At 45.9% G+C, this 27,788-nt stretch overlaps 1 protein-coding gene across 12 annotated transcripts in view; it reads right to left on the minus strand.

The window, feature by feature from the left end:
- The window catches only part of LOC137383436 (uridine phosphorylase 1-like), a 119,137-nt gene that overhangs the window by 50,575 nt on the left and 40,774 nt on the right, over positions 1-27,788 (minus strand). For 5 of the 12 annotated variants that reach the window (XM_068056314.1, XM_068056306.1, XM_068056325.1 and 2 more), the window contains 4 exons: positions 23,917-24,074; positions 16,591-16,708; positions 12,247-12,405; positions 4,495-4,609 (listed from right to left, as the gene is read on the minus strand). In XM_068056314.1, coding sequence (XP_067912415.1) covers positions 4,495-4,609; positions 12,247-12,405; positions 16,591-16,708; positions 23,917-24,074 — 550 coding nt within the window. The remainder of the gene's footprint in view (positions 1-4,494; positions 4,610-12,246; positions 12,406-16,590; positions 16,709-23,916; positions 24,075-27,788) is intronic. The other 7 variants (XM_068056355.1, XM_068056365.1, XM_068056345.1 and 4 more) reach the window with 3 other exon arrangements.

The raw sequence follows: 27,788 nt of genomic DNA on the forward strand, positions 1-27,788 counted from the left end.
CCTATCTACTTCCCTCCAGTTTGAAAAATTACCATTCACTGCTAGTCTCTGCTTTCTGTCTCTTAATCAATTTCAGATCCACACTGCCATTGCCCCTTTAATCCCATGGTCCTCAATTATACTAACAAGTCTATTCCATGCCCATTTATTAAATGCCTTTTGAAAGTCCATATACCAAAATTTCCTCATCAACAATCTCCGTTACTTCATCAAAGAACTCAATCAAGTTTGTCAGACACAATTTGCCTTTATCAAATCCATGCTGGTTGTCATTTACTAACCTATGCTTTTCAAAGTGGTAATTAATTTTATACCGAATTATGGTCTTTAAGAGTTTCCCCACCACTGACTAGCCTGTAGTTACTGGGTTTATCTCTCTCACCATTTTCGAACAAGGGTGCAACATTTACAACCCTTCAAACCTCTGACACCATTCCCATATTCAAGCAGGATTGAAGGATCGCGGCCAGTGTCTCTGCTATTTCCACTCTTATTTCCTTTAGCAAACTAGGTTGCATCCCCTCTAGACCGGGTGACTTTTCTACTTACAGCACTGCTAACTTCTTACGCACTTCCTCTTTATTTTTATCCTATGCAATCTCTCTACCTCTCTCCTCCTTTACTGTGGCATTTGCAGCATCCTCTCCTTCTGTGAACAGATGCAAAGTACTCATTCAGTACCCCAGCCATGCTCTCTGCCTCCACAAGAGGACTGCCTTTTTGGTCCTTAATCAATCCCACCATTTCCATTCCTTTGACTACCTTTTATTCTTGATATATTTTAAAAAAGGCTTTGTTACCCACTAATCTTTATTCATACACACTCTTTGAACCTCTTATTTCCTTTTTCAGATCTGTTAGTACATGCAAAATAAAAAATTGCCTTACATGTAGAAGATTATCCCCTTGTTTTATGGACTCATGTCTCCTCTACATAGTGTTTCACGATAGTGTAGTGAATATTAGACTAGTATATGCTGTGTTGATAAATCATTCATGCTCAGGAATGGAGTGATATGAATAGCTGATTATTCTAAGCTGACATGCACAATTTTAATTTAGAATTTATCACAGCACTATTCTACAGGGACATTACTGCATCCCAAAACCAGACAGATTTGATCAGAACAGACCATCAAGTGACATGATTCGAAATCCATTTCTTATCAAAAATGTGACGTTGGCACTTCAGATGTTTGAAGAGTGACAAGAAATAAAAATGTGAGTCTGTAAAATTCAACCTATTGGGAGATTTTCATGAGAATGCCAGACATTAATGTATGTGCAATGTTTATACACAGATTCATGGAATATTATGGCATAGAAAAAGGCTATTTGATCCATCAAGTTTGCACTGGTAATAAAAGCAAAATACTGCGGATGCTGGAAATCTGAAACAAAAACAAGAAATGCTGGAATCACTCAGCAGGTCTGGCAGCATCTGTGGAAAGAGAAGCAGAGCCAACGTTTCGGGTCAGTGACCCTTCTTCGGAACTGAAGTTTGCACTGGTGTTTTTCTGTAGCTCTAATCTTTCCTGTTAGCCACCATGTTTTTTCATATTTCTCTTTTTCAAACCATCATTTAACTCTCTTTTAAAAGTCCTTATGGGCTCTGCTGCAATAATGGTTTGTGGAAGACCTTTAGCACCGAGGCCAAATTAACATTCACAGGAGAATATTCTACCTCCTTTCTTGTAGTTGCAGGAAAGTCAAAAAACAAACTCAAAATGCAATAGCTAGGTATTGATGAAGACGTTCTGACACATATAAACTGAGAAACAAGTAGATAATCCATGTATTGAAATGTAGATAAACCGTGTATTCAAATACACTGACATTCAAATACACTAGCATTTACTTTATCACTTAGTAATGTTTTGTAAACTGCCTGTGCACCAGGTTTGGTGCTGTAGGTGTAGGCTAATATTCCAGATGGATCCAAGGCTAACTTTATCCTTGGCCATCTTTTGCTGTTTTTACCTAATCTCATTGCTTCCACCATTCAATTTCCCCTGGCTCCAATAGTGGGTGCATTTTAGTCCTAACTACATGTTCATGCAGCAACTTTATAGTTACCTGGGTCCACTGTCCACCCACTGACCATGCCTGCTCTTTGCTTTCATCCAGCGTGGTGGATTTTTGTGCAAATTTGACTTCCAATTCCTAGACATCTCTGCCGTCACAACTGTGCTACGCCGCCAAATTATATTGGACTACACTCTTAAGAGTCAGCTGCTGTGACTGTTCAGTTGCTTATGTTTTAAGGTAACTTTTTCCAGCCTACAGCCCATCTCCCACCATTGCTGTTAGCTGCTAAATCTATGTCTCGTCCTACTAGCTTTTCAGCTTAATTTGCCAGAGTACAGTTCCTGGCCAGAAATTGACTTGCCTAGGCCGAAGTCTATTTCTCTGCCACTTCTGGATCTTAGTGCCTTCCAACTTTGTCACTGTTTCTTGCCTTGCAGTAAATTCTGCGGGTCTCCTCTGAACATTCCCATGGAAATATCTCCAGCAGCACGTCCTCATTCGCCTTCTACACATCGCCGAAACTCAACATATGTTGGTTGATGACTCCACCCATTCTACATCAACTTTATCCCACCATGGCACCACTGAATTTAACTTTGGACTCTTGCTTATCGTCTCTTCTCTAATCTCCGTTTATTATCTGGACTATGTAACCACGCCTATGTAATTTGAGTTTCTGCATCCATTCATGTGTGTGTTTTGGCTGCTGCTCCAGACCTGGGCCCATCTCTTCCATTTCCCTCTTTTATTTTTACTCCTCCTAGAGCTCTCTCTCCTATCGTCATGCCTCCGTTCATTTCTCCTCTCTCAGATACTTTGAACAAAGGAGCGATCCAACTGTCCCATCCTTCTCTCTCACCAACCTTCCCGCCTAGCATGCCCACTGGGTGTTAATCTTGCCAACCTCTTTCCAGTCCCACTCATCCCTCCCAATGCTGACCCTGTGGACTCTTCCAGCGGATCAGCTAACATCGTCCCTCTCCACGTCTCCATCTGGAATGTCCGTTCATTTATAAGGCCCTTGCCATCCATTACTTTATTGTGGATGATTGCATCAATGTCATGGTCTTGACCGAAACTTACCTGACCAGTGTTGACACCACCCACATAAATGAGGTTTTTCCACCTAACTATACCTTCCAGCAGCTGCCTTGTCCAGACAGACTACCTCAGTGGTGGTGCAGCTCTCATAACCAAATCACACTTTGGTCTGGTCCCCTATTCCTTTGGGGTCTCCTCCTCTTTCTGATCATCTCACTATGTTCCACTCCTCTCGCATCTCCATTAAACTCCACGTTCTCTACTGCCCACACAAGTAACATGACAAATTTCTCACCAAGATATCATCTTTTTGCCCTCAGCCTGTGCATGGTGTGACTTTTCATCTTCAATGATTTCAACCTCCATCTCAATTTATCATGTCTTCTCTTTGCCTTAGTTCACTGCCCTCCTATTCTCACTTAATCTCTCCACCATATAAACTCCCCAACCCATATTCACAAACCCCGCACCCCCCACCTGACCTTCCAATCTCACATGCCTTCTCTATACTTCCATCTTGTCAAATCACTGATAAGGCCATCTATGAACACCTTCTTGCATACCTCCCCACTCGCATACCTTTTCTCCTTCCCAACTCCACTGTGCCTGCCCTGGAAAAAAACACTCCCCACTTACAACAGCAATTCCCAGCTATCTAGCCTTTGACCCTCCATTCACTGTGGACATTTCTGAAGCTACCGATCTGCTCAATCATACCCTCAGGGTTAGAGAAACTTCCAAGCCTGTTTGTGAAGAAGACGCTGAGAGTAGGATGCTTTGGTGGAGATTGTTTATTGCTTGCCACAGAGCTTACCTCTGCTCTCCAAACAACACCCACAGCCAGTGCTGGCCGGCTCTTCTTTATATATACACATTTGAATACAATTAACCAATTGACACCCAACACCTATTCACCTTATTATCTTGAACTACCAGGTATTTATCATCCATTAACAGAACTTCAGACCCTAACATTCACTTCCACTTTTTTGATGCCCCTGTACCCACTAGTACTATTATTTCTCTTTCATCCTGAGGTGGCTCTCCCTGGATGTCCTCATCTCTGCTCTCTTATGTCTGAGGGATGCAAACTTGAACTGGTTTAGCCATTCATTGTCAGATCTAGCTGGAGAACATAAAGCACCATCAGGTCCTGCTCTCTTCGGCCAAGGATTATCATGTTAATAGAGCAGACTGGTAATCTTTATGAGGGGCAAACCCAAGAGATCAATATAAATTCCTAGGTTTTTTACTGCGCAACTCGATACTCACACAATAATTTAGGTATTCTTTTCAGCAGCTGTTTAGATATCACTATCTATTATAGCCTGTTTCACTTTCTTGCTTGAATCTGGTATCAAACATTTGCTTACAAATTTAACCTGTCTGAATCTACAACCTTTTCCATTGGTCAGGATACTGTACCTATTCCACCTGAGGTGCCAATGCGAAAGGCAACAACATCAGTGCACTTGGCATGACAGAGCAACTTGATGAGTTCATGTAACATGATTGAGATAGAGGGGATCCCCATGCCATGCTGAAACAAAATAGAAATTCAAATGGTTATGTACATTTTCTTCATATTTGCTCAAACTATAGCCCCTTTTCCAGTATCAGAAATGTCAGAAATGTGAGAGACTTTGTATTTATATAGCACCTTTAATGTAGTAAATGTCCCAAAACAAAATGGGCATTAAGCAGCAGAAGTGACTGAAAGCAAGATTGAAGAGGCAGTTTTTTTTTGATCAGCTGGGTGTCTGACATACAGTAAAGTCCATCACCAAATAAGTCACCAACCAAGTTACTGAGAAATCCACACCGTTTCTGTAGGCAAACTCTCACCACAGAGGGGCAAATAACACTTAGCCAAGCACCTAGAGCATAGGCACAGGTTGGAAACAGCCAAGTTTTTGGAACTCCAAAGTATCCAAAGAGCTACCACTGGTATTTAACTAGGTAAAACATTGCATTTATCTGCATGTCACCCTAGGAAGTTTCCCACTGCTAACCAATCCAGGACCACCTTATCTGTTAGGGCATTGGTTTGCAATACCGTCTGAAGTGGAGGAATAACAATTCCAATCCCTAGTTCTGCTCTTTCAGGTACCATTATTGAATTAGGCTGGCTAGGCTTTTATTAACAGTGTTGTGGAATGCTGTAAATTTGCCAGACTTGGGTATCTGGAAAACTTAGTTAACCCTCCATGGCAGACTCTGTTCCAATCTTCCATCATCAGGCCTCTCATCTTGGAGTCACTTTGATCTCAAAGAGATCCTGTTTACCTCCTCCCAAGCAAACTGTCATTAATTGGTCATTAACCTCAAATCTATACTTGCCAGATTGTAGGTATCAGGAACTCCTCACAAGTGGAATGGGAGCAGCATAACTCACCATAAAATGTATGAGTGCGTTGCCACCATCATCCTAACAATAGCATGATCTTGTCATACACCACATACCATTGAGTTAACAAGCTGGAGGTCTAGAGTTTCAGAGGTAGTTGCTTACTTCTATGCCACACACTCATGTTAGGTGCTGAAACCTGGATACATGAACTGTTACCCAGCCTCCAGCAGCTGCTATCCGAATATTTAGTGGTTCCTCATTAGCTATGTGATAGACATCAACCTTTAACAACTCCCCCACCTACCCTCCAACCCCCACCACACCCTCCCTCACTGCCGAAGAGGAAACTTTCATAAAAACGTTATGTTGCCACCATCACCATCCCTGGGTATGTCCTGTCCCACCAGCAGGACAGACCCACCAGAGATGGTGGCACAGTGGTATACGGTCAGGAGGGAGTTTCCCTGGGAGTCCTCAACATTGACTCTGGACCCCATGAAGGCTCATGGCATCAGGTCAAACATGGACACAGAAACTTCCTGCTGATTACCACCTACCGCTCCTACTCCTCAGCTGATGAATCAGTACTCCTCCATGCTGAACACCACTTGGAAGAAGCACTGAGAGTGGCAAGGGCACAGAATGTACTCTGGGTGGGAGATTTCAATGGCTATCACCAAGCATGACTCAGTAGCACCACTACTGACCGAGCTGGCCGAGTCCTAAAGCATATAGCTGCTAAACTGGGTCTGCAGCAGGTGATGAGGGAAAACCCTACTTGACTCATTCTCACCAACCTGCCTGTCACAGATGCATCTATCCATGATAGCATTGGTAGGAGTGACCACCGCACAGCTCTTGTGGAGATGAAGTCCCATGTTCACATTGAGGATACCCTCCATCATGTTGTGAGGTACCATCACCGGGCTAAATGGGATAGATTTTGAACAGATGTAGCAACTCAAAACTGGGCATCCATGACGCGCTTTGGGCCATCAGCAGCAGCAGAATAGTACTCAACCACAATCTGTAACATCACAGCCCGGCATATCCCCCACTCTACCATCACCATCGAGCCAGGGGGGTGGGGGTGGGGGGGGTTGATCAACCCTGGTTCAATGAAGAGTGCAGGAGGACATGCCAGGAACAGAACAAGGCATACCTAAAAATGTCAACCTGGTGAAGCTACAACCCAGGATTACGTGCATGCCAAACAGCGGAAGCAGCATGCGATAGACAGAGCTAAGCGATCATACAGCCAATGAATCAGATCTAAGCTCTGCAGTCCTGCAACATCCAGTCGTAAATGGTCATAGACAATTAAACAACTAACAGGAGGTGGAGGCTCCACAAATATTCCCATCCTCAATGATGGGGGAGCCCAGGACATCAGTGCAAAAGACAAGGCTGAGGTATTTGCAACAATCTTCAGCCAGAAGTGCCGAGTGAATGATCCATCATGGCCTCCTCCTGAGGTTCCCAGCATCACAGGTGCCAGTCTTCAGCCAATCCAATTCATTCCATGTGATATCAATAAACGACTGAAGGTTCTGGATATGAAAAGGCTGCTCTGATGATTCAACCTTCCATGACAGTGCTCCTGATATGTCTTCCTTTTTCCTCAACCAAGGATTCCTCCCCACTGTGGTTGACAGGGCCCTCAACTGTGTCCGGCCCATTTCCCGCACCTCTACCCTCACCCCTTCCCCTCCCTCCCAGAAGTGCGACAGGGTTCCCCTTGTCCTCACTTTCCACCCCACCAGCCTCCACATCCAAAGGATCATCCTCTGCCATTTCCAGCATGATGCCAAACGCATCATCTCCTCCCCTCCCGTCAGCATTCCGAAGGGGTCATTCCCTCCGCAACACACTGGTCCACTCCTCCATTACCCCCAACACCTCATCCCTTCCCATGGCACCTTTCCATGCAATTGCAGGAGGTATAATACCTCCCTTTCACCTCCTCCTCTCTCCTCACTATCCAAGGCCCCAAACGCTCTTTCAGTGAAGCAGGGATTTACTTGTACTTCTTTCAATTTAGTATACTGCTCACAATGTGGTCTCCTCTAGTTTGGGGAGACCAAACGTAGATTGGGTGACTGCTTTGCAGAACACCTCTGCTCAGTCCGAAAGCATACCCCTGAATTTCCGGTTGCTTGCCATTTCAACACTCCCCCCTGCTGTGATGCCAACGTATCTGCCCTGAGCTTGCTGCAGTGTTCCAGTGAACAACACAAGCTCAAGGAACAGCATCTCATTTACAGATTAGGCATGCTACAACCTGCCGGACTGAACATTGAGTTCAATAATTACAGAGCATGACAGGCCCCCCTTTTTATTCTCAGTTTTTTTTTTCTTTTTTCTTTTCTATTTGTTTATTTTATTTTAGTTTGTTTCATCATTCAATTTTTTTTACCACTGTTTTTTTCATGTTTATGCTTTGGGCCAGGGCTGTTCATTTTTCTATCAATTAACACCCGCTCTGCACTAATGCTTTGTCTTTCAGCACACCATTAACATACCGTTTGCCTTTGCTCCATGACCTTCTGGTCAGTTATTCTCTGTGACCCTTTCCTATCAACACCTTCTCTTTTGTTATCTCTTGCCCCAACCCACTTTATTTGTTTAAAACCGATTACATTTCTAACCTTTGCCAGTTCTGATGAAAAGTCACTGACCTGAAATGTTAACTCTGCTTCTCTCTCCACAGATGCTGCCAGACCTGCTGAGCTTCTCCAGAATTTCTTGTTTTTATTTCAGATTTCCAGCATCTACAGTATTTTGCTTTTATTGGAGTCAATGGGAATCAGGCGGAAAACTCTCCAATGGTTGGTCATATCTAGCACAAAGGAAGATGGTTCTGGTTGTTGGAGGTCGATCATCTCAGTCCCAGGATATCACTGCAGGAGCTCCTCAGAGTGGTGTCCTGGGCCGAACCATCTTCAGCTCCTTCGTCAATGACCTTCCCTCCACCATAAGATCAGAGGTGGGGATGTTCGCTGATGACTGCACAATGTTCAGCACCATTCATGACTCCTCAGATACAGAAGCAGCCTATGTCCAAATGCAACAAGACCTGGACAACATTCAGGCCTGGGCTGATAAGTGACAAGTTACATTGATGCCACACAAGTGCCAGGCAAGGACCATCTCTAACAAGAAAGAATCTAACCATTTGCCCTTGACATTCAATGGCATCACCATTGCTAAATCGGCCACTATCAAAATCTTGGGTGTTACCATTGACTAGAAACTGAACTGGACCAGCCATATAAGTACTGTGGCTACAAGAGCAGGTCAGAGACTGGGAATTCTGCACTGAGTAACTCACGTCCTGACTCCCCAATGCCTCCACCATCTACAAGGCACAAGTGAAGAGTATGATGGAATACTCTCCACTTGCTTGGATCAGCATGACTCCAACAACAGTAAAGAAGCTCGACACCATCCACCATCACTTGATTGGCACCCCCCATCCACCACCTTCAACATTCACTCCCTCCACCACCGACGCACAGTGGCAACAATGTGTACTATATACAAAATGCACTGCAGCATCTCACCAAGGCTCCTTCGATAGTACCTTGCAAACTCGCGACCTCTACCAACTAGAAGGACAAGGGCAGCAGATGCATGGGAACACCACCAGCTGCAAAATCCCTTCCGAGCCCCACATCATTCTGACTTGGATCTATATCGCCATTCTTTCACTGTCGCTGGGTCAAAATCCTGGAACCCCTTTCTAACAGCACTGTGGGTGTACCTACACCACATGGACTGCAGCAGTTCAAGAAGGGGGCTCACCATCACCTTCTCAAGGGCAATTAGAGGTGACCAATAAATGCTGGGCTAGCCAGCGATGCCTTCATCCCATGAAAGAATAAAAAAATGTGCAGCACCCTTTGATCCACAGCTATTTTAAAGATTTTCTTTAGCAGGTCTTGCAAAACTTGCAAAAAAACCTTCCGTTTTATTAACTTTAACCTTCATTTTCTTATTTTATCATTATTACTTTCATTTGATAAAAGTGGACTCCTTTCCTTCTCTTTGATCTCTAACTCAATTAGAGCACATTATTAACGGCTCTTCAAAAGGTTCAGTGGATAAATACAGTCTACAGTGTAGTGCTAATTTAGGAAGACTTCAGCTTAATCCTTAGCTTGAGTTACATTCACCAATCACCAGTCATGGCTGTGGTAGTAATAGTCTTGGCACCCCAGGTTAGGGCAAATTTCCTACTCATAAGTATTACCCATTGACACCATTCACAAGTACATTTGTGTGCATATTCTGTGAGGAAGACGGCCAGTGAGGAAAATATGGGGTTGGCTGTCATTTTCTCACAGTTGAACTGTTCACTACCACTCCTTGTCTAGTTTCACATGTGAAGAGCACTGCCTTGGATGAGATACCAGAAGGATACCCTAGTATGAATTATTGCCTTCAGAAGATGTGGGGTGTTGGACTGCTACTCTGTTCTATTTTGTTTCATTACTTTAAATACTAGAACAGAGAGACATCAGTTGCAACAACCAGACCTTTGTCTCTAATGAGCTCATGTTGCACAATCCAATATGAGTACTCAGGCAAGTCATATAACAAGACTCCAGTATGACAGTGGTTCTCAAACTTGTTCACCCACGGACCACTCACCCAGGGAATAACACTCCACAGACCACCTACTAGTCCTACTCTACTCATTTTCGCTTGCCACCACAGAATTAATGGGAAGAACGGTGTTGCTTTTGATGAGACAACAATGAGATGATGTCGGATTCCAAGCTGAAGGGCTTCAGTCTCATGTTCAGCTTCACGTTCAGCCAGTTCCTCTTCTTTGTTTACAGCCCCACAAGTGTTGAAAATCCAATCTCATAGTTGTATGCTGTGCAAGTAACATAAATTCTGCTTATAAAACTACATTGTTGTTGTTCGCGTTTATGATGACTCGTGCCATGCATGCGGGAGCCAGTCTGGTTGAGTGACGTCACATGAGTGGTGGGTATGAGAGGGGGGGTGGTATGAGAGTTCTAGATTGTTCTCCTGTACAGCCTCAGCTGTGGCGTTGTGCATCAGTGTCTTGGAAATTAGACCAGTCTGTGGACCGACCCTCCTGAACACACTTTGAGAACCACCACAGTATGATTATATGATTCTTTATTATTCACATTCACTTTAAGACGTCTGGTACCACGCTTCACAATTCCAGCATGCCTACAGCAAACAGTGGTTTACTCAAAACACTTATACCAATTCTACCTTTTTATCTCTACATTCCATGCATACCATCACTAAACCAAAATACATCAAAAGACATAAAGCAGACTTCAGATATACATGGAGCCAGGATGATACATTTCTATCCTATCAAACACTCTTAACCGTTCTGTTACCCACTTTTATATGGTTCCACTTAAGCTCTTCCATTACTTTATTAGTATAAACAGTAACCAAACATGTCCCAGACCCTTAAGACATGGATGAATAACATTCCCACTCCTTCAGCTTTAGGCCTGCTTCACAAAGCATCCCAGTTCAGCAGAACAGAAAGCAGTTTAACTCATCGCGTGCTGACCCCACAAATAGCCCAAAACATTGCAAGAGTAGCGTGAACCCACATTCTCACATGGGGTAAGCAGAGAAAATTGTAAAGGAAAAATAGCAGCAGAGTAATTTGAACCAACAACTTAATTTCAGTGTTGAAACAAAGCACTCGGGCTTTGCTTTTATAAGCAAGAAATAGATGTCAGTGTGTTACTCATGGCTAAGCTATGGCTTATTACAAGTTTCTTGCAGAACTTAATCCTCATACTTTATCCATGATATTGCTGACATTGGGCAGTAGGCCAGCCAATAGAAAGGTAGCAGCATCTGATTCTCCAAATCAGATGTTATGCAAGAGTATTAGGCAGTGCTAAAAAGGGTCATTTTGGTCATCCAGGGTGCATCTTCTACTCTATCTTCACCTTAAATTAAGGGTGGAACAGGTGATGGTGCTAAATTAAGCACCTGAAATACACAGGGAAGGCAAAGCCAGCAACATACAAACTATCTGGAGAGTTGATTATGTCTATTAGCTAGGTACCAGAAGACTTAGCTCATAGAATTATATATAGGCATAAAAGCGTATCAGTTTGCACTTTCAGAAAATGAACCACTGTAGCCTAAATTTTTATGCCAGAATATACAAATACTACAGACATGGTATTTTGATTATACCCAATTCTGTTAACTATGTCCTCTGAATATCAAAGAAACAAATGTGTTTGGAAAAAAAATTATAAAAGTTGTGGAAGATGGGAGAAATAGTCATCACTGATTTGAAACAGATAAATGAAGGACAACAGATTTCAAATCCCACAAAGACTGATTTAGATTAGATTAGATTAGAGATACAGCACTGAAACAGGCCCTTCGGCCCACCGAGTCTGTGCCGAACATCAACCACCCATTTATACTAATCCTATATTCCTACCAAACATCCCCACCTGTCCCTATATTTCCCTACCACCTACCTATACTAGTGACAATTTATAATGGCCAATTTACCTGTCAACCTGCAAGTCTTTTGGCTTGTGGGAGGAAACCGGAGCACCCGGAGAAAACCCACGCAGACACAGGGAGAACTTGCAAACTCCACACAGGCAGTACCCGGAATCGAACCCGGGTCCCTGGAGCTGTGAGGCTGCAGTGCTAACCACTGCGCCACTGTGCCGCCCTCTACATACATCTTTTTAAACACTCCAAATAATGCGTTGCTCAAGGTAAACAGTTACAATTAGGTGATATATAACTATCAGTACGGTTACTTACATCTTGCAGTTACTTACACTGACTGCTAGGACAGGCCCCACTTTGTACATACTGTAACGGTCAGTGTGTGCACAGATATTGGGAATGTCAGCAGTGACAGACCCCAGTCCCAACAGCTCATTCACGTACTGACTGAAGGCTTTCATTCGCCATGCACTTCCTCCTACACATACAAACTGCCACAAAAAAAGACAATCAGAAACCATGGCATCGTTTTTATCCATCATTCTACAAAATTCAAGTGTTATAATCCTGACATAGCGGGCAGAATTTTACCAGTCCTGGGCAGGGGTCCTTGTTGGGGGGGTGGGGGGTGGCGATGTAAGGAGAGACAGTAAAATTGGGGGCAAGAAGTGGAGTGGAACCTTGACATGTTCCCACCGCCAGGAAAATTTCCTAGATGCAGTTGGGCAGTGGGGTCGAGATTGTGCATAGCAGTGGCGGACAGGCAATTGAGCCTGTTAAGAAGCTGACTGTCTGCTATTTTGAGGTGGTTTTCAAATTTCACCAGGGGCGCAGGGAATTCAGAGCTTCAGCGGCATGGCAGCTATAAAGGAGGCGAGAGCTCAGTAGGTGAGCGATGTCTGGAGGTGGGAGCTATTGAGAGCAGCTGCGTTGCAACACAGGGTGAGAAACGTTATAGCACGAGAGAAATAAGCTGGAGATATTGCAAAGTGGGAACACACATCGGAGGTACATTGTTGGAAGGATTTCTCCGAGATCCAACAGTATTAGGGGATTGAGAGGCTTTGAGATGAAAGCGCTTTGATTATCAATGAGTCCTATGCACTCAGAGTTTGAATCCACTAATGAGGAGGGGAAAGAGAGAGAGAGACAGAGACAGACAGATGCAGCCATGGGGTGTGGGGCGGCAACACCAAGTGGAGCAGTAGGTTCATGAGGGTGAAAGGGGACGCAGATGAGGAGTGCGCAGAGGGCCTCAAATGCGGGCTCATGGTTGCAGAAGGCACTACCCAGCTGAAAAGGTTTACTGTCAAAGGCTCTGTTTCATGCAGACAGACCATCAGTGTCAACACAGACTGCGTCTGTTCAGGCAGGCAGTGTCCGTGCTGTGCGCAATGCTGGAGGAGGATTTGAGACCAATGGGATGTGGTGACCATCCATTAGCCTGTGGTGGTGAAGGTGACCATGGCGCTTAACTATTATGCCTCATGATCATTCTAGGGATCATCTGGAGACATCTGTGGGATAACACAGTCAGCGGCCCATCACTGCATCAAGCTGGTGACAGATGCCATGTACCAGAGGGCAGACCAATACATAGGGTTTCACACAGATCAGGCCAGTCAGGCCAAGAGGGCAGTGGGATTCGGGGCCATCGCTGGATTCCACAGGTGCAGGAGGGAATTGATTGTGTGTATGTGGGTATTAAGGCTCCTGCAGAGCAGCCAGGAGCCTTCGTCAACAGGAAGGGTTTCCACTCGCTGAATGTACAATTAGTTTGCGACCACTGCAAAAGGATCCTGCGTGTGTGCAAGGTTCCCAGGATGCTGCCATGACTCATTCATCCTAAGACCGTCCCAGGGCCTTCTGCTTTTCAGGCCACCCAACCGCCGTTGTGCATGGATACTGGGTGACTAGGGCTACACACTGATGGCTCCTTACACCTGTCTGGAACCAACACAGAGGCAGAGGACACCTACAACTGCTGCCATGTGACTACAAGGACGACCACTGAACAGGCTGTAGGCCCACTGAAAACGAAGTTCAGATGCCTGGATAGATCTGTGGGAGCCCTGCAGTACACCCGAGCAAGGGTCTCGCATATTGCTGTGATATGCTGTGCTCTGCTCAATTGTGGTGCTCCAGAGGGGAATAGCTTTGGAGAATGAGAACCTCCTTAAGGATGCCACTTTTTGGAGGGAGCTTGAGACCAGATGGGCAAAGGCAATGCACCCGAGGAGCCACAGTCAATGGGCATTGATATGCATGCCAGGGAGAAACACACATATGGACACGTTTCTCTTAAGCCTCCCTTAAATGCCCATGTAAACAATTCAGTCTTCTCGTTCATTTAACCTTGGTGGCCTTTCCTTAAAACGCCCTTACCATCTCAGTGGGCCCGTCATGACATTAAGCCAACGCTCAAATTCATCAATTCCCTCATGTAGTTCAGACTTCGCATGACCTGCTTCTCAAGAGCTCACCAGTTGGAAACAGCCCACTGGTGCAGAAATAAGCATTTGAGACATTATCTTATGCAAAACAAGGCCTTCCATTTGACACATTAATCCAAATCTTTGCCATTCCACAATGAACTATTACCCAGTGAAACCCCAAGTGCAACTTGGTGGATTTACGGGAATGCTTGTGGGTGCTCCTACTGTGCGCTCTCCCAATGCGTGCAGCTGAAGTGCATGCAGGCTGCTGGCTTTTCTGCTTTGGTGCATTAGATGACTGCCGCGATCGTCCTCTGGGTGCCTGAGTCCGAGGGGGTCCCGGCGTATGGGGGGGGGGGGGGCACCAGCATCTGTTATCGCAACTTCATGAAGCATTGGTGTCACCGTCAAAGGCGCCGAGATGCCATGGTCTCTGCCAGAAGCACCTTGAGGACAGCCACTCCTCCACCCTTACTAGGCCCATCTGACCTTCCCCGTTTACCTGAAGTGGGTGAACACCTGGCAACTAGTCCAAGTGTCTCGGGTCCAGCTCGCCCACCCAGTGCTCCACACAGCTCATGGATAAGGCAATAGTGTGCGGGTCAGCGCACAAACCCTGCATCCACTGGGTGGAATGCAGCATGTGGCTCTCCATGAGGGTTGCCATTCTTTAAATGGAGAAGGTCATGCGCTCACACACCAGAGACATGGTGTCACTCATGGCATGGATGGACTCCTCCATCATATGCGCATGGGAGCGAACAACCTATGGGAACACTGGTAAATGTCCACACATTTCACACTGCTACTCCAGCATCTGCCGCTTTGCTGATGACTCCCAAGGCTTGCCATCTGCGAGAAGCTGAGCATCATTTGGCCCTTCCTCAGTCCTTGAAGGGGAGAGGCCGCAACAGTTACTGCCTTCTATAGCTGCTCATGCGTTTCTGTGCCGTGATCACCAACTAACACCACCCTTTCTAGCTGCGTGCTAATGCCCACCAATGCGAGAGTATCTGCACTAATGTAGGGTGCGCGAGAGTGATGCGATGCTGTCTCCTCCTCTAAGATCTCATGCAGTTCCACTGCCGTCATTGGTGCCTCCTCTGCTACCTGACCTAGGGAGAGACAAGAGTGATGTTGGACTTTGCACTTTCCTCCAACTCCTTCTGCCTGTCCTTCATCTGGAGCTTCCTGTGTTGATCACTGGCCACAGATATGCCATAGTTAATACTCATTAGAAGGATTCATGGCTGCTTCCATGAAGCTACTCCTTTGCTATCGGCTCCACACCCGCCTCACTGCAACCCTCCTAGCTCCACTGCCTCCTCTTCCACTGGTGTCAATACAGCAAGCAATGGCAATCTGCCTCCAGTTCTTCTCAGCTTCCTGGCCTTGTGAGTTCACTTCTCCTCCAAACATAGACGTACACAGTGTCACTCATCTCGTATATCCTAGCTTCACGCCTCAGTCTGTGCCAATTACAATGTCCAACATTGCACCACTGGGAAGCATGCTGCTAGCGGCCATCCAGTATTGGCAATGCAGCAATCAACAGTGACTGACCAGGGGCTTCCACTGTGAGGCTACTATCCGTTTCATTGTAGATGCTAATGCATGTACACGCCCGATATATGGGATATATGGGTTGGCAACCTCTTTTCACATTTCATCGGCACCTTTTGTGACACCCAGGGCTGCAAGCTTGCTATTATGAACTCCAATCACCCTGCCATCCACCTCAGGTCATTAAAATCGCTTGCGGCACCCCATTCATGCTTGTCCGACCACCACACCATACCTTCTTGGTGAGGATTGCTGGCTTCCTCTTCCTGTCGACTGAGAAGGGCATTGTAACCTCTCTCCGTTCCCCCGCCGCTTGCAGGAGCGCCTTCAGGGAGGAATCACTAAACCTTCGAGCCACCCTTTCGCTAACTCCAGCCAGTCCTTCACAGCCTCTCTTGTTTAGCCTCCCTTCCAATTTCCTCCATGTGCAATGCCTTTGTTGCAAATGCTGCCTTCCCTTTAAATATGGCATCTGCGTTTCAACTGCCAGGACTCCCTCCCACCTGCCACCCGTTATTGGCTGGCTCCCACGCCTGCCAACTGTTAATTGGAGGCTGACGGCAAAATCTACTATTACGTCCCGCTGTCTGCCCGTGAGTCACAAGACCTGAATTGGACCCTGGCATCGGGACTTGCTCTCTTTCGGTAAAATTTAGCCCACTCACTCTGATAGCTTACCTTGACATCTCCAAACATAGCATGGAGATCATGAGTTTTTGTTCCAAGGTTAAAGTGATATAAAACGTCTTCTTTCATTGTTTCAAGAAAAGGATTTGATACATAAGCACATTTCTCTCTGCAAGAAAAAAAGATGCTATTGACTACAGTGCACTTTCAGAATAAGCTTGGTTATTGTTTTAATAGCCATAAAAGATGCTTGTCATCTTATTTGTAATGCATTGTAACCACATTTAATTATCATTTAAAATATCCCAAATGCATTTAAAAGTAAAACCAATCAGCATTTCAACACAGGCTGTCTGCTATCGAAGCTTTAACAAAGTATAAGTAGTATCCACCCTGCCCCTCTCCCTGCACAGGCATCCCCCCCAAGTGCCTTGTTGAAATAAACATTCAGTATGACTGAAATGCTAAGATATTCCATTCTTGGTCACACAGACCAAAAATCTATTTGTAGTGTTATTTGTTGCACTGCTTTCACTATAGTATTGAAGGGCTGAAAGGTAAATAGAAAAAAAAATTGCTAATAGTTTGAAAAGACTTTGTTAAAGGTAAATCTCAAGAAAAAGTAATTAATTCCCTAGGGTCGAATATTAGAGTTTTTTATTTTGAATATGCATCGAAACCTGACATTCATTAATGGAAAGATCGAAAAACCTAGAAATGGAAACAGTAGACCATGAAAATGTGAATCATAGAATTTTGCAGCACAGAAGGAGGCCATTCAGCCCATCATGCCTGTGCCGGCTCTTTGAAGAGCTGCCCAATTAAGTCCCACACCCCATCTTTTTTTCTCCATTACCCTGCAATTGAGTCCTCTTCAAATACATGTCCAATTTCCTTTCGAAAGTTCCTATGGAATCTGCTTTCACCACCCTTTCAAGTGAAGCGTTCCAGAATTTAATAAACAGATGTGAAAAAAATTCTAATTTCTCCTCTAGCTCTTTTGCCAAACTTTTTAAATCTCTGATTTTTGGTTACCGACCCAATTGCCAGAGGAAATAGTTTCTCCCTACTTGCTCCATCAAAACGACTCATTATTTTAAATACCTCAAAAAACTGGCCCTGATTTTGTGAGCAGCGGTGAAGCAACGGCACTCACCACTTACCTTGAAGCTGCCCACAAAGATCTAATGAATTCTGTGGTATGATTTTCCCCTTTCCTGATGGCAGTTTAAATCAGGCACCAAGCTAAGGGGATGTCTTGGTGTGCAACGGCAGTGATGTCAGCAAACAGCCAATCACATTGAAGTATTCACACACCGTAAACCAGAAAGTTAAAAGCACTTATTTATCCTTCATTTTTAATTTAAATTTTCAGATAACAGAATAAAGGATTATTTTAGCTTCTATCTTAATTCAAAGATAAACAAACTTTAAAAAAATGAATAAATTTATTGGAAAAACACAAGAAATTTTTATATACTGATGGAAAAATCTGACATTTCACAAATATAAAATTAGCTTCCCAAGGCTGGTGAGGGCATTTAACAGAAATTATGAAGTTAATACACCATTAAAAACCCAGGTACGCCTCATTCAACAAGATGTAATTTTTTCAAGGAATTTTACAGCGAGACTTGCAGCATAAAAGTTGAAGTTCTTGTCAATTCAATTGAATTCCCATTAATTGTAGTCTGGGGATGCCTTAACTGTGCACCCTCTGGAGAAGAGTAGAATCACTGACAGCAGCCTCTGGATTTCCACATTATCCTGTGCATGTGTGGACTCCTAAAGTTGCTGTCAGGTTAAGTGGAGTAATGATAGCGAACGCTGACAGTTTCACCATTATTACCACCACAAAATCCAGGCCATTAGGTCTCCAGTCAACCTGCTCATCTCTAAGGAGAACAATTCCAGCTTCTCCAATCTCTCACATAACTCAAGTCCCCTTATCCCTGGTATCATCCTGATAAACCTCGCCTGTACCCTTTCCAAGACCTTGGCATGTTTCCTCAACAACATTGGACTGTACTTCATCCAGTTGGGAACATCCCTTAAAATCTGTCTCGATGGTGGTGTATGAGGCGTGTACAGGTGTTGGCACCAGATGCTGTCATGATGTGTCCTCGAGAGGCCTACTGCATTCTCTTGCATTTGTGAAGAGAGCAGAAGGAACTTTAATGAGTACACATTCTCCTACAACATGGTTATAATATAGTGCTGTATTAGTATGAATAGTGACGAAGATGATTGATGAAGGAAGGGCAGTGGATGTTATCTATATAGACTTCAGTAAAGCCTTTGACAAGGTCCCTAATGGCAGACTGGTACAAAAGGTGAAGTCACACAGGATCAGAGGGGAGCTGGCAAGGTGGATACAGAACTGGCTCGGTCATAGAAGACAGAGGGTATCAGTGGATGGGTGTTTTTCTGAATGGAGGAATGTGACTAGTGGTGTTCCGCAGGGATCTGTGCTGGGACCTTTGCTGTTTGTAGTATATATAAATGATTTGGAGGAAAATGTATCTGGTCTGATTAGTAAGTTTGCGGACGACACAAAGGTTGGAGGAGTTGCGGATAGTGATGAGGATTGTCAGAGGATACAGCAGGATATAGATCGCTTGGAGATTTGGGCAGAGAAATGGCAGATGGAGTTTAATCCGGACAAATGGGAGGTAATGCATTTTGGAAGGTCTAATGCAGGTGGGAAATATACAGTAAATGGCAGAACCCTTAGGAGTATTGACAGGCAGAGAGATCTGGGCGTACAGGTCCACAGGTCACTGAAAGTGGCAAAGCAGGTGGATAAGGTAGCCAAGAAGGCATACGGCATGCTTGCCTTCATCGGTCGGGGCATAGAGTATAAAAATTGGCAAGTCATGCTGCAGCTGTACAGAACTTCAGTTAGGCCACACTTAGAATATTGCGTGCAATTCTGGTCGCCACACTACCAGAAGGACGTGGAGGCTTTGGAGAGGGTACAGAAGAGGTTTACCAGGATGTTGCCTGGTCTGGAGGGCATTAGCTATGAGGAGAGGTTGGATAAACTCGGATTGTTTTCACTGGAACGACGGAGGTGGAGGGACGACATGATAGAGGTTTACAAAGTTATGAGCGGCATGGACAGAGTGGATAGTCAGAAGCTTTTTCCCAGGGTGGAAGAGTCAGTTACCAGGGGACATAGGTTTAAGGTGAGAAGGGCAAAGTTTAGAAGGGATGTGCGAGGCAAGTTCTTCACACAGAGGGTGGTGAGTGCCTGGAACTTGCTGCCGGGGGAGTTGGTGGAAGCAGGTACGATAGCGATGTTTAAGAGGCATCTTGACAAATACATGAATAGGATGGGAATAGAGGGATACGGCCCCCAGAAGTGCAGAAGGTTTTAGGTTAGGCAGGCATCAAGATCGGCGCAGGCTTGGAGGGCCGAATGGCCTGTTCCTGTGCTGTACTGTTCTTTGAATGCAAACATAATAATTACATTCAGCTCTAAACACAGAATTTGATCCATACAGCCAATGCGCCTCACCCTCCACCTCGATATTCCTCTTTGGGTGTTCAATGCCAATGTAAAAGACAATACTTTTCTAAGCATGACAGCCCCCCCACCCCACTTTTTATTTCAGTTTGTTTCATCATTCATTTTTCTTACCATGTGCCTGCCTACTGTTTTTTTCATGTTTGTGCTTTGGGCCATTGCTGTTCATTTCTCTGTCCATTAACACCCTCTCTGCACTAACGCTTTGTCTTCCAACACACCATTAACATACCGTTTGCCTTTGCTCCATGACCTTCTGGTCAGTCATTCTGTGACCCTGTCCTGTCAACACCTCTACTTTTGTTATCTTTTGCCCCCCCATCCCCAGCCCATGCACCCCACTTTATTTGCTGACAAGCTATTACATTTCTAACCTTTGCCAGTTCTGATGAAGGGTCACTGACCTGAAATGTTAACTCTGCTTCTCTCTCCACAGATGCTACCAGACCTGCTGAGTATTTCCAGTATTTCTTGTTTTTTTTAAATACTTTTCCAAAGTAAGTTACAGTCTTTTTTAATTCAAATCCATCAGCTGAGTTGGTAATGTACAAGTGTGTGAGATTTTAGCCCAGAAGAACAATACCATTGAGCATTATAGCAGAATGATTTCAGCCCTGCTGAAAACATCCTGCATGAACATGACTTTATTAACATAATTTGTAGAAAGAAGAATTTGCATTTATTTGACTTTGAGCATCTTAAAGCAACTCACTGCGATGAGATAAATGACCAGTTAATTTGATTTTATGGTGTTGGTTGAACGATAGAATCTGGGTGAAAAGTAACCAGGGAGTTTTGTGTTGCAGTTACTGTAACAATAGACTGGACAGACTTAGAAGAATCAGAACAACTTTGACAAAGGATTCTTTGGCCAGGATCTTCCAGGCCCTTTAAGGATGGGGATGGAAGCAGGTGTGGGAGGCTAGAATATTGCAACAGAATATCATTACATCAGATCTGTATTTTCCAAAGGGCGGACAACATGGTGCAAGGGCAGTGGCTTCAACACTTCAAACAGGTAATTGAGCAATTAATTTGCCAATTTAAAGGAATTTTAAGCAGCTTTTCGAATTTTGCCAAAAGTGCATGAGGTCTGAGCGATAGTGTTGCCAAAGACTGCGCATCTCCAAGGAGACTGTCGCAGATCTGTGTGCCATGATAGCGGATGAGCTGAACCCCAATAGTGATGGTGGCCACCCCATGCCAGTGGCACTGAAAATCACCGTGGTGCTAAACCTCTACACCTACGGTTTATTCCGGGGACCTACTGGAGATATTTGTGGGATCTCCCAGTCTGCGATGCATCGGTGCATCAAGATGGCGACTGATGCCCTGTTTAAGAGGGCCAGTCAACACATCTACTTTCACACCGATCTGGACAGTCAGGCTGAGAGAGCCATTGGGTTCGTGGCCATCACTGGATTTCCCCAGGAGCAGGGTGCCCTGGAGGTCAACCAGCAGCCTTCATCAACAGAAAGGATTTAACTTGCTCAATGTACAACTGGTCTGTGATCACTACAAGCGAATCCTGCAGGTGTGTGCACAGTTCCCGGGAAGCAGCCAACGATACATACATACTAAGGCAGTCCCGGGTGCCCAAGCTTTTCACTCCCGCGGCACACCTTCAAGGATGGATTCTGGGAGACAAGGGCTACAGGCTAAAGAGAATGCTACTTACTCGAGTGAGGACCCCAAACACGAATGCAGAGGAGGTACAACGCAATTCACAGGGCAACCTGAACAACTGTCAAACAAGCTATTGATGCCTGGATCGATCCAGTGGGACCCTTCAATATGCCCCAGAAAGGGTCTCACGTATCATGGAGATCTGCTGTACTCTACACAACCTTGGGATATAGAGGGGGGAGCAACTGAACAATGAGGATATAGCGGAGTGCGATGCCTCATCAGGCAATGAGGATGTGGAGGATGTTGGAGAACAGGCAATGCATCACAATGGGCCTCAGGGACCACAGGAAAAGTGCCAAGAGATAGACATAAGGGAAGCTCGGGTTGTGCTAATGTTGGAACATTTCAGATGACCCTCCTTCCATTCCAATAAAGTGTTACTTTTCTGCTGCACTGTTGCTTTTTCCTTCATGTAACATCCCATCGCCCTGCACCCAATCACACCTCAATCCCTAGCATGGGAAAAGCGAGGATGGCATGCAGTATGGTCCCTCGCAACCAACCCCTGGGACGAGCCAGAGTACTCCTGAAGTCCCATAGGGCCAACAGTAATGGAAAGGAGATAGTGGAAGAATGCAGTAGACTTTTATTGCACATGGTTGGTTGGTTGGCATCCTTCCATCTATGAAAGATGATGGACATGCAGCAACAATCCATTTAGGTGGGGTGTCTTCTCTTGGTGCACCTTTGGTGATGGCTGTAAAGGCCAATCTTTGCGAGGCAGGTTCTGATAAGTGCTGCACCTGAAGCTGCCAAATGACGTTATGAGTTGTTGTTTTTGACGTCGGCGCCTGTTGCTGAGCTGCTGTAGCAATTGGTTGCTGTGGTAGTGCACACCAGTCCACAGGATGTGTCACTATTTCCCTCTTTCACCGGCTAGTGACTCCCAGGTGTGATAGTTGACATTTAGGGCCTTCATGTCACACTTGTAAGCATCCTTCAAGCAGACCTTTGGGCCCCCCACTGGTCATCTGGCCCCAGTTACCTCACCATACAGAAGGTTCTTGGGTTTGCAACAGTCTTTCATCTGTGGATGCGTCTAATCCACCGAAGCCACCTGTTTGATTAGCACAAACACATTAGGGAGCTCTGCCTTTGAAAGGACCACCGGATTTGTGATTTTATCCGGTCAGGATGTACCCATAACGGGCCGCAGACAGCAAAGACGGAAACTAGTGAGCTTCTTTTCCTGGTAACTGTAGTCGCCCATGTTTCACAGCCATACAGCAAGATGCTGAGAACACAGGCCTTATAAACCAAGGGACAGATTGTCTGTCACCATGGACCCAAGGCAGCAGAATTTGCTAACCACTTCCAATGGGATGTTATTTATTTCACATAAATACAGATTAAAACAGTAAATCTTTAACCCATGAACTCCAAGTGCAGGGACTGGCTCCTCTTAATTCTTTTGTGTGTGCTCCCCCAGCGTTTGCAACTGAAGTGGAGGCAGGCTGCAAACTTTGCTGCTCCATGGCTTCGGATGCCCCTGGCGGCCATCCTCTGGCTGCCTGGGCCTGGAGGGCCCGGCGTACTGAGGGGCTCCTGCACAGGTACAGGACGCTCTTCTGTCATCTCGCCTATTCGAGGTGCTGGAGTCACTGGCAGAGGAGCTGCTGTCCACACCAGGAGCGCCCTGAAAGCAGCTCCCAGATGAAGACGGCCACTCCTCCTCCCTCACAAGGCACACCTGTACCTCCCTGCTAGCCTGAGGTGCCTCGTCTTCCTCTCGCCCAGCCATTGACAGTGGTCTGCTACATCAGACTCTTCATGAGAGTCGCCAAGCTCTCGATGGAGGAAGCCATGTGTGCAGAGAGGGAAATGGCAGCACTCATGGCCTGGATGAACTCCTCCACTGTCTGAGCCAGGGTGTGCATACTTTCTGGAAGCTCCACCAGATCTTCATCCCCCTTAAGTTGCACCTCCAGCATCTACCGTCTTACTGACGGCTCTGAGGATCCCTCCTCCTCTACAGGGGTGGGTGGCTGTCCCACAGTCACTGCAGCATTCTACTCTTGCTGATGATGGGTTTTGCGCTGACCACCATGTCCATCCAACTGCTACTACTGCAGAGATCCATGTGTCCAGTGGAGGATATTGGATCATCATGCCTCGTGGTAGCCTAAGGCTACCTTGTGCCCATCCATGAGACTACTCACTCTCTTGTGAACACACTCCGGTCTCGCCATCCACGATGGAGCATCTGGCACGCCGGCCTGCCAATTCCGGTGTATCCTCCTCCATAAATGTTAGGATGGCCAGGAAAGGAACACCGCTGCCGGTCGGGCCCTTTCCTTGGGATTTGTGCTCTCTTTTCCTGCAGGCACAAAGATGAACAATGTTAGTCATCTGGCAAAGACTAGAACAATGCCTAAGTTGGTGGGAGCTTAGCTGTCCATGATGGGGTCACAACCAATGCCTTCTGCATGCTACCACTCTGCAGCAACCTTACCACATTCACCACTGACAGATGACCACCCATTGCTGGGTGCAGCCATGCCTCTCATCGGACATGCTGCTGCCTGACCCCACTGCCACCAAATGGGGTGGTATTCCCTTTCCACCAAACCTGACCCTCAAACGTTGCCAATTGTAAGCCCCTAAGGGAAGCGAGGTGTGAAGTACCCACCTAGGCTGAACGAATAAAGTCATTCACCCATTTACGGTACTGCAGCCAGGTTCTACGGATCACCCCATGGCTGCTGACCTCTTCGACGACCTCCTTCCAGGCTTGCTTGATCAGGTGACCTGGTCTCCTCCTCCCGTTCCAGTGAAGAGGACCTCCCATCTTTCCCAAGCAGGCTGAAGGACAGTTTGCAGGAGTCACTGAACCATGGGGCAACACAGGATCTTCTTTCTACCATGCCTTCAGACATGTTTCCTTCCTCAGGCCTTCAGTGGGGTTGCCATTGATGAAAGCAAGGCCCTCCAAGGAAGCAGGCTAGTTTGAAGGCAGCAGGCATACTCCAGGCACCAGCGAGTAGGGGGCCTTCCAAAGGTGTTCAAAGGCACCAGCGAGCAGGGGGCGTTCAAATGCACCAGCGAGCAGGGGGCCTTCCAAAGGTGTTCAAAGGCACCAGCGAGCAGGGGGTCTTCAAAGGCACCAGCGAGCAGGGGGTCTTCAAAGGCACCAGCGAGCAGGGGGTCTTCAAAGGCACCAGCGAGCAGGGGGTCTTCAAAGGCACCAGCGAGCAGGGGGTCTTCAAAGGCACCAGCGAGCAGGGGGTCTTCAAAGGCACCAGCGAGCAGGGGGTCTTCAAAGGCACCAGCGAGTACGGAGTTTTCAAAGGCACCAGCGAGTACGGAGTTTTCAAAGGCACCAGTGAGTACGGAGGTGTTCAAAGGCACTGGCAAGTGGAGGGCCTTCAAAGGCACCAGCGAGTAGGGGGTCTTCAAAGGCACCAGTGAGTAGGGTGTGTTCAAAGACAACGGAGAATAGGAGGGCTGCAGCGGCATTGAGCATACTGGCAGCCCTTTAAACATGGCAGCAGCACCTCTAGCGACATCACCTGCTGCTGCATCCACCCACCTCCTCAGCACCCGCCTGCGCTACCTGACTGATTGGCCCACTCCCACCTGATGGCTGTTAATTTGCCAGCTGACTCAATATCGCCTTTTCCCCCAATCGCTAACCTCGGAAGTGTGTCACCGACGGCAGGACCTTGGGCCTACTGGCAAAATCCTAGCCTTTGAGTCTGACCAAATGGGTTTAGAGGCCCTTGCCAGCTATCTCTTGGTGCAGTGGCAGAACAGTGCACCTTGCATTGAAAGATCAGCTCTCACGCAATAAATTAACCTGGGGAGTAGGTATAAAGGAACAGAATCAGTTGCCCAGATCTCAGAATTGCACGACGAGGAAGTTTCCATAGGGATCTTTGGTGACAAAGACCTGCAGGGACAATCAACCACTCATACACATTGTCCACCAAAATATCATTAATCTGAGCAGAATTACTATTTGCAAAGTTTCTAATTGACTTTCGTGCTTGGTGAGGTTGTTGACCCTTGACATTTAGCACTTATAGACTTAGTTATTTAATCAGCTATTGTAACATTTATGAAAACATTATGGTACTGCGTGCAACATCTTTTCCAGAGCTACATGCTGCCCATTGGCAACAGCATCCAGAGATATGACATCAGCTTCCATTTGGACACGGACAATGCCCAGCTTTACTTTTCTATCACCTCTCTTGATCCTTCCACTGCCTGAGTTGTTACATTGCCTGCCCAAGTAGGTTGCAATTTCCTCCAGTTAAACCTTGAGAAAACTGTAGCTATCCTCTTCGCCGTCCAACACAATCTCCAAATACTTGTTACTGATTCCATCTACCCCCACACCACCACCCCCAGCCACAGTCTCAAGCTGAAGACAACTTTGTAACCGTGGTGCCCTATTTGACCCCAAGCTAAGTTTCCAACACAATCACAAAGATCACCTACTTTCACCTCTGCCCTGGTTCAGCCCACCTGCTGCTGGAACCCTCATCCATGTCTTTATCGCCTCTGGACTCGACCATTCCAATGGCCTCCTGGCTAGTTCACATCTGCCACATTTAGTATACTTTAATATATCCAAAACTCTGCAGCCCACATCCTATCCCACACCTAGTCCCATCCTCACTGACTGATATTTGCTCCCAGTCCCATAGTGCCTTAGATTTAATATTGCCATCCTTATGTTAAAATCACTCATGGTCTTGCCCCCTCCTTATCTCTTAAGATTCCTCAAGCTCTACAATCTACCAAATGCTCGTTACTCGAACACTGACCTCTTGTGCAACCCTTCTCTTTTTGTTCCTCCGTTGGCATCCATGCCTTCAGCCACGTAGAGCCTACGGTCTGGAACTCACTCACTAAACCTCTCAAAGACCGTCTTCTCTTTTAAAATCCTTCTTAAAACTCATTTTTGATCTAACTTTTGATCCTAATATCTGCTTCTTTGGCTCAGCTTCCTTTAGAATTAGAATTAGAACATTACAGCGCAGTACAGGCCCTTCGGCCCTCGATGTTGCGCCGACCTGTGAAACCATCTGACCTACACTATTCCATTTTCATCCAAATGTCTATCCAATGACCACTTAAATGCCCTTAAAGTTGGCGAGTCTACTACTGTTGCAGGCAGGGCGTTCCATGCCCCTACTACTCTCTGCGTAAAGAAACTACCTCTGACATCGGTCCTATATCTTTCACCCCTCAACTTAAAGCTATGTCCCCTCGTGTTTGCCATCATCATCCGAGGAAAAAGACTCTCACTATCCACCCTATCTAACCCTCTGATTATCTTGTATGTCTCTATTAAGTCACCTCTCCTCCTCCTTCTCTCTAACGAAAACAACGCCAAGTCCCTCAGCCTTTCCTCGTAAGACCTTCCCTCCATACCAGGCAACATCCTAGTAAATCTCCTCTGCACCCTTTCCAAAGCTTCCACATCCTTCCTATAATGCGGTGACCAGAACTGCACGCAATACTCAAGGTGCGGCCTCACCAGAGTTTTGTACAGCTGCATCATGACCTCGTGGCTCCGAAACTCGATCCCCCTACTAATAAAAGCACACCATATGCCTTCTTAACAGCCCTATTAACCTGGGTAGCAACTTTCAGGGATTTATGTACCTGGACACCAAGATCTCTCTGCTCATCTACACTACCAAGAATCTTCCCATTAGCCCAGTACTCTGCATTGCTGTTACTAATTCCAAAGTGAATCACCTCACACTTCTCCGCATTAAACTCCATTTGCCATCTCTCAGCCCAGCTCTGCAGCCTATCTATGTCCCTCTGTACCCTACAACACCCTTCAACACTATCCACAACTCCACCGACCTTCGTGTCATCCGCAAATTTACTAACCCACCCTTCTACACCCTCATCCAGGTCATTTATAAAAATGACAAACAGCAGTGGCCCCAAAACAGAACCTTGCGGTACACCACTAGTAACTAAACTCCAGGATGAACATTTGCCATCAACCACCACCCTCTGTCTTCTTTCAGCTAGCCAATTTCTGATCCAAAGCTCTAAATCACCT

Source organism: Heterodontus francisci, chromosome 2 (assembly GCF_036365525.1).
Source record: "Heterodontus francisci isolate sHetFra1 chromosome 2, sHetFra1.hap1, whole genome shotgun sequence".
Classification (NCBI taxonomy): Eukaryota; Metazoa; Chordata; class Chondrichthyes; order Heterodontiformes; family Heterodontidae; genus Heterodontus; species Heterodontus francisci.